General features: G+C 39.8%; 1 protein-coding gene across 1 annotated transcript; it reads right to left on the minus strand.

The window, feature by feature from the left end:
• Positions 1-152: 152 nt before the first annotated feature.
• On the minus strand, positions 153-8,520 carry LOC138968695 (E3 ubiquitin-protein ligase RBX1). Its single transcript, XM_070341299.1, has 6 exons — positions 8,383-8,520; positions 8,009-8,036; positions 4,983-5,033; positions 4,318-4,388; positions 1,184-1,269; positions 153-447 (listed from the first exon to the last, which is right to left on the minus strand). The coding sequence occupies exons 1-6, from the start codon at positions 8,476-8,478 to the stop codon at positions 435-437; spliced, it is 345 nt and encodes a 114-aa protein (XP_070197400.1). The 5' UTR covers positions 8,479-8,520; the 3' UTR covers positions 153-434.
• Positions 8,521-8,559: the final 39 nt, after the last annotated feature.

Consider the following 8,559-nt stretch of genomic DNA (forward strand, 5'->3'; position numbering starts at 1 on the left):
GTTTGTGATTTATTTGTGTAATGTGCTTCAAACTTCACTCTCAGTCATATAACATGACAGTTCACACACACAGACACAGAAACATCATGATCCTGCATATACACATTTTTTTTCCAGGATCACTCCATGCTTAAAGCACTCACCAATAACACTTTTGGTGCTTTTTCAAAAGAAACTTTATTAAATCTCACAGAGTGGATCCCATCCATCCTCCAAAAAAAATTAAAAGCTAAACCCAGCTCTAAAGTTTGAAAAGTTTAAATGAAAAAAAAGTGAATAGAACACCCTCCCTTACCATACATAACCACCACCCCCACCCCCCTTCTCACTGTTAACCCACCACATACAACAAATCACACTGAGAACATGTTTGACTATGAATGGTTTCGGTGGACAGTGTTGATCAAGTCTTCACCGCAGGATTAAAATGGCTGTTAATGGCCGTATCTGAAACAGAAAAACAACACCAACTTTGAGAAATCAGAAGACAAACAACACTGGCAAACGTTCTAACACCCTATATTACTTTCAAGAGCTTTCGCTCACATTTCCATATTTAAAAAAACCCAAAAAACTTGTGTATACCTGGTATCACACAGCAAGCCATTTGGTATTTTATTTGTCTAAACAGATCCCACCACACAATAACAGAGATTTTGTTTCCTGGGGAGATATCATATGCACAAAACAAATTTTAAAAGAATAAAGCAGCTCTTCTAACTATGACAGAACTTCCAATTTAATTCTTCTGCAAAAGTGTTATTCATAGAAAGTTTCTCTGTTATTGTGTGACATTTCTGGCAAAAACACACGAAAAGTAAGAAGATTGAGCAGGAAGTTCAGGAAATGAGTCTTTCCCTGTGACTGCACTGGTGCTCAAAAAACAATTCTGAAAAAACAGCTAGTCATTGGTAAGTTTTTAAGAGTGATGTCAAGTGCTATAAATCACAAGGAAAAAGCAATTAATTTTAAAAAAGTGTTCCATTGTTTAAAATTATGAATTAAAACAAATATTTCTGTATGTCTATTTTACACTGATTTGGGAGACCTGACTCCATCATTTCTTTTTACAAGTCACTGTTAGTGTTAATGAATTTTAACACATAATGACAAGATCACAGGTGCTTCTCATAAACTCAACAAATTGTTGGATCTAAGCAATCTCAATTTATCAATTACTCACTTCTGGAACTCCCATTCACGATTATCCAGGGGACACACTTGGCGTGTCTTCAGCCAACGTGTGATACAGTGGAAATGAAAAGCGTGCTGCAACACAAATTAATAAAAACAATTACTAGATTCACCAGGCTATTTGCTTCATGGAATACATTACATGGTTGATGCACAAGGCAGATGGATAGAGAGAGAGATATTGGATTGGATTGTTTAATTGTGTAACCAGTGATTTGGTTTTTACAATGGTAAAAAAAAGAGAAAATGTACAAAATCAGCATTTCACGTAATCGAATCAAATGTATATACATGGTGTTAAATATTTTTGGCAGTTGCTTGCTAATATAGTCACCTCACAATATAGATATATACATCGTAGCAAACAGTGTATCAACCATGAAAACTTTCTGGTAACGGTAATACCGAGGGGTACATTTTCCATGTCACGAATCAAACATCAAGTCTCTTCTGCCTCGCTTTCCAAGCCAGGAATAGATATTTAGCAAAACTTACGGCTTTTGTTTCGTCGCTACCTTTCAACAGTTCACACAGTTGGAGTTCGCATGGAGAGTCAACCGGTATGCCAATATATCTGGTTCTAATAGCCTGATACACTGGGCACACAAAGACAACATGCATTTCATCCTCAGTTTTATTTGTACAAAAAGGGCATAGCCGGCTTGCTTCCGAATGCGAAAAACGTTGCCTGTGTGCACTGAATGGAGAGACGCCAAGTCTGAACCTGCTGAGAGCTGTCCTGTAGATATTCACTTTTATAAAGTCTAAATAATGTTCTCGTCCGATCAGACTTTTGTGACTGTGGTAAAGTTCAAAGCGAGGACTTTGTGACGTATGGTTGAGCCATTTCAGACAAAAGTTTTCACTTAATCGTTCTTTGAAGGTGCGCAGGAATAGTCTCTCATCTGCCACGCTTCCAAATTGCCACACAAGGCCAAAACCAAGCTCACACAACAAAGACTTAACACGTGTGACCCAGTTGTCATGGCCCCTTTCATGCATATTCAGGGACAAGTATGCCATCTTAGAAAATCTAACGTCCGGCTGCTTAAGTAAGCGGAACCAATATTGAATGCACTTTGCAGCGGACTCAATGTGAAGTGGATAACGGCCAAGTTCACTGTAAATCATGTCGTTAGGTGTCATGGTTGGTACATTCATAAAAAGCTTGCACGCGTAAAGGTGCACCCTTTCGATCTGTTTATTTTCGCTGTGACCCCAAAGTTCAGAAGCATAGAGCAGTGAAGGAACAATTTGAGCATCAAACAGTTTGAAAAACACTTCGCATGAGGAAATACCACACTTTTTCAGCGTTCTAAGGATTTCCATTGTTCCCTTTTTGCCTCTCGACACAAATTCCTCCGTGCCTATGTTTAAACTCATCATTGTAGAAAAGGTGAAGCCAAGGTATTTACACCTACCAACAACTTCGAGTATCTCAGTGCCTAAGTACCACTTTTCTTTCTCGGATAGATAACCACCTTTACGGAATACCACAGAGAGAGAGAGAGAGAGAGAGAGAGAGAGAGAGAGAGAGAGAGAGAGAGAGAGAGAGAGAGAGAGAGAGAGAGAGAGAGAGAGAGAGAGAGACATACACATGATACTTGTTAATAGTTATATAACTACCAGAGAGAGAGAGAGAACAAGAAAGAGTGAGAGGTGGTTGGGGGCTTAGACAGGGGAGATTGGTTGCGTGATTAATGTTCATTAAAACATTTTTACATAAGAATAAACTTATAAAGATTTAAGACAAATGCCAAGCCTAAGGCTAACCTAGTAACAATCTGTCCTTGCTATAAGTACAACACAAAATGGCATGAACAGATATATATATGATACAGCACAATAAAATTAAAAGAAACAAAAACCACAAAAAAAGAAACAAACAAACAATGAACTGAATCAAAAAAGGCATCCAGCACACAAATAGGCAGTGTGAACTATACAACAGCATAAAATACTGTTCTACTCCCAGTTCCATAAACGATGTGCAAAAGATCAACATTAACACAACAACAACAAGTCGCGTAAGGCGAAAATACAATATTTAGTCAAGTAGCTGTCGAACTCACAGAATGAAACTGAACGCAATGCCATTTTTCAGCAAGACCGTATACTCGTAGCATCGTCAGTCCACCGCTCATGGCAAAGGCAGTGAAATTGACAAGAAGAGCGGGGTAGTAATTGCGCTAAGAAGGATAGCACGCTTTTCTGTACCTCTCTTTGTTTTAACTTTCTGAGCGTGTTTTTAATCCAAACATATCATATCTATATGTTTTTGGAATCAGGAACCGACAAGGAGTAAGATGAAAGTGTTTGTAAATTGATTTCGAAAAAAAATTTTGATAATAATTTTTATATATTTAATTTTCAGAGCTTGTTTTTAATCCGAATATAACATATTTATATGTTTTTGGAATCAGCAAATGATGGAGAATAAGATAAACGTAAATTTGGATCGTTTTATAAATTTTTATTTTTTTTTTACAATTTTCAGATTTTTAATGACCAAAGTCATTAATTAATTTTTAAGCCACCAAGCTGAAATGCAATACCGAAGTCCGGGCTTCGTCGAAGATTACTTGACCAAAATTTCAACCAATTTGGTTGAAAAATGAGGGCGTGACAGTGCCGCCTTAACTTTCGCGAAAAGCCGGATATGACGTCATCAAAGACATTCATCAAAAAAATGAAAAAAACGTTCGGGGATTTCATACCCAGGAACTCTCATGTCAAATTTCATAAAGATCGGTCCAGTAGTTTAGTCTGAATCGCTCTACACACACACACAGACACACACACACACACACACACACAGACACACACACGCACATACACCACGACCCTCGTTTCGATTCCCCCTCGATGTTAAAATATTTAGTCAAAACTTGACTAAATATAAAAAGCAAGTAAACAAATAAACAAAGAAAAGAGAGAGAGAGAGGGAGAGAAAGGAACAGATAGAAACAGGGAGATACATAAACACAGAAAGACAGATACAAAAACAGAAAGAAAGAAACAGACATGATAAAACAAAAATATATCAAAAGACACAGTGTTGAAGTACTTAAAAATGGCAAAAATCGGCAAAATGTGGTTGACAGTGTATGAAACAATGCTTACGTTACAAACTCCCCAGGCAACTGTGCACTCCTCGCTGGTGGCAGAAGCTTGATTGGCCTGGCACTCAATGCCTACGACAATCAGATACAGAGTTTAGCAAACCAAGATTGCATTAATAGCATTACACGAGAAACAATGTGCACTCAAAGTAACCTAAAGCAAGACCTTGTATTTGCTGAATATTATACTTGGGTCAGATATCAGGTCTTGCATGCCTAAAGATAACATGTTAACCTTGTTTCACAGATGAAATTTGTCCATCACTGTGGACAAAATCAGAAAACAAACAAACATTGAAACAAACAAAAACAGCAGAAGTGGAACAGTTTCTCTCTCTTACCACCCCAGAACCCCAATTCTTGTTAATAATTCTTGTTGAATGAATCTGCGCTTAACAATAACGGGGTAACTGAGTATGTACAGAAAAACTGGTTATCATCCAAATTGGAAGATGACCTGTACAACGGTTTTGAATCACTCCACTATACAGGCAGCTGTACACCATCTTTGGAGGATTTCAAAATGAAGCATCCCGGTAAATGAATAGGGCTGCTTTATTATTTTTAGTAAACATATGTCCTGATAATGAAATTGGTAAGAACTGAGATGCTGAATGATGTAAAACTTAAGTGGTGAGAGTGAGCAGAGAAAGATCAACGACTTACACAGATCCATGATGTGATTTCTGCAGATGGCACAGTTGTCGACAACTATGTCTGAAAAAGACAAGAAAAGACTGTTAAACATCAAACTTCAGGCTAAAGATAGCATGCAATTCAGCTTAGTGTGAGGAATTTCTTTCAGCTGTGAAAGTTTCTCCACGTTACATTATAAGCCAGTCACTAGTGAGAGGGCGCGTCTCAAACACGTGTACAGGAAGCACATGGCAATGTTTGTCTGCGCATATATGCAAGGGTACTCACTCTTTCACAACCCATAGAAACCCGACAGAGTTATTTCCAAAAATCATCTATTCAGCTCCAATCCATCTTTGACTACCCTGGATACTGTCCCCTGATACATGTGTGTCTCCCAACCGTTCTACCCAAGCCTCCCATTGCGCGCCCTGAAAAAAAGCGGAGCGGTTGCGAAAAGTGCTGCCATGGTGAAAGATTCTTTTGTGCACCGCACAGCACGGTGACTAAAGATAGACTGATACCTCGCTGAACAGCTCAGGCCCTTGTAGTTTCATGGAGACACACTGGGAGACTCGGGTAGGGCGGTTGGGAGACATACACAAACATCAGTCAAAAAGATGGATCGCACTGTGTCCTCTCTTTCTTTTAAAAGCCAATAGATTAGCAATTAATTAGTTTTCTTTTACTCCTCAGCTTCACGTTACAACATGCATACCCAGGGGTGTTGCTAGACATTTTCATGTTGGGATATTTGGCCGAAACTGTCAGAAAGCTTTAGGACATCTTGGAAAATGTTCGGCTATTATTTTGGCTCATACAAAGTCACCGCAACATTGAAGCACAAGACTCAAGAGGCAGTGTTGTTGCCAGGCCTCGGTCTTCGGTCTCTGACGCATTCCTTTCTGATTTGACGCATTGGACCTAGCCTTGTCCGGTCGATGGACCGATAGTTTATACGTTTTGGTGGTCAACTGACCGATACATATTCGTACAAGGCGGACAAGGTCTGCAATGCCAATGAATGGAATGAGAGTTGCAAAGTCAGAAAACAAACCCCGATCGAAATGCTCATGTTCGCTACCAGTGAAAATGCACTCGGTGCCGAGTCCGTGTTTGTCGTCATTGACACCCGAGGCTGCGTTTACGGAAATAACCGATCCAGCCGGTGTACCTATTTAGTGAAAACGGCGCAAACAGCGGAAAGTTCATCAATATAATACTACGGCATGGTAATACGAAGATCAGGCAGGATCCCTACATTCGCACACCGGACACTCTATTCGAAAGGGTAGGCCAGGAATGTCAGTGAATTTGGACCTTTTGTTTTTTTAAAGCCAGGACATTTGGACCTATTGTTTTTTTTTTAGGGAGGTCCAAATGACCTATTGTCTTCTTAGGCTGGCAACAACACTGAAGAGGGGAACCCCAATACATACAATCATTGTCTTAGGTACACAGATTACAGGGACGGAGCAGTTAAGCCGGGGGGGGGGGGGGGGTGTACAACCTGGGACCTGGGGTCCAGGGTCCCGTTGGGAGGTCTGGGGGGCTAAGCCCCCCTGAAGCTGAAGAATTTTAGCTATTTTATAAACAATTTGTGGCTTATCCTTGATTTTAACCATGATCAACTGGTGTCAGCAGCCACTCATTATCTCTTTTAACGTTAGTATTAAATAATGGCAATTTATCTCCACTGATATCTGCTCCCGACATTATATAGTATGGTTAGAAGAAAGACATGTCGCATACTGTGACAATTAAAAAACCCAATTAACTCTTCCCCCGGCTTTACAGACAGAAAAAAGAAAAATAATTCACGGACAGAATTTCTTCTCTTTTTTTTGGGGGGGGGGGGGGGGGTGGGGGGGGGGACCCCTGTAACACCCACCCCACCCCCTCTAATCCGCCCCTGGATTATATGTTGCATACTGCAACTGAAACAATCAGCTTTGCTGATTTAACTACAACAGACACCATGCAGTTCTCTGAAACTTTTTCAAACCTTTAACTTTAATTTCTTGAAAGTAAAACTCTTCCATTGTTCCAATATTATGCAAATCTTGACAAGCCTTGGGAAACATGACTGGTAAAACACCAATAAAAGACCGTGTAGGGTGAGTCATTTTGCTTGGAAACCACGATTTGGAGGACGCTTTTCATTCTCTGGCTCAGCAGATTTCGATTCGCGGTGACTGTCGTCTGCTATGTCGTCTGCTTCGATCGACTCGACAATACTACTACCACTCACACTGACACTGTCCACATTCGCGGTGTTCCTGTCATTTTGTCCGGAATCATTTACCTTGGCGAATGGTAGCAAACCTTAGCCAATTTAGTTTTTTTCTTTTTTGGTTGTGACATGATGTTCAAATCCAAATCGAAAGCACTGACTGACTGATAAACTATCGCGAACCGGCGAACGCAAACGCTGCGAGTGTGGTTTCCCTTGGGAAACCACTCTGGCATCTATAATTTTCGTCAATGGCTTCCGTTCAAAACATTGATGTTTCGTTTTTGGTATTTGCGAAGGAAATAAACGTCAGTCAGTTGACTAAGTATATCGGCAGCAGTTTTAGCAATCAAAGCCTGACCAATACAAAAAACTGCACAAACTTTGGCCGATTCAGGCGAATACTCTTCGGACATTTGGCTGATAGGGACATGAAAGTTTCGGCCAAAATAAAAAAAAATCGGCGATTGGCCGAAGGGCCGACCCAAACGACACCCCTGCACCTCAACATCATTTCATGTCACAAAAACAATTCTTCATTCTTTCTTTCATTTACAAATCACATGAATGCTTGAAAAACACTTACACAAACTGAGCAAAACTATGCACAAATTGAAAAAGAAACACTAGCCATCTGTGTACACAATATAACAGTCGCCATGATAGCGCACTGATCTAAGCGAGCGTATGGAAGGAACGGTAACTCTTGAGAGCAAACATATGCCCGCAGGAAAGTGAACCCTTCTAAGTTCTTATCTCTCGCACTGGAGAGCTACCCAAACGGGATATTGTGCAAGTTGGATATTATTAAAAGGTTTCTTACCCCAAGCCCACAGTGCAACGGCATTCCACTGGAATAAACAAAAACAAGCAAAACAACTCAATCACTGAACTAAAGTACACTAGAAACACACAGAAGTTAAACATGTGCGGCATCTGTTTAGTTATATCTGTAATTACAAATATAACAATAGGTATCTCCCCAATTTCTTACACACTGCCATTATTTGATGATCTCTCAATACATGTATTCAAATTATTTTTAGATACAACGTTATTCTCTTATTGAATTCGAAGTATCTTAGTCACTCATTATTTGTCAGCAGAGCTCTCAATTAATTCAGCGATATATTTCATAACATGGCACAAGGGCAAAATAAATTAATAAGAGGTGTTGTAACAAAACATATCAGTTACCTTCTTGACTTCAAATCTCTTCTTTCCTTTGTCTGAACCTGCGCTGGGACCTTCTCCATAGTCGTCTGTGGTATCAACGTCCATAGCCGCTGCCATCTTGTTCCTTTCTGCATGTAGAGCCAGAGACAGGACTACATTTTCGTATTGCATAAAATCACAGAAAGCATTTCCGAAATT

Source organism: Littorina saxatilis, linkage group LG6 (genome assembly GCF_037325665.1).
Source record: "Littorina saxatilis isolate snail1 linkage group LG6, US_GU_Lsax_2.0, whole genome shotgun sequence".
NCBI lineage: Eukaryota > Metazoa > Mollusca > Gastropoda > Littorinimorpha > Littorinidae > Littorina > Littorina saxatilis.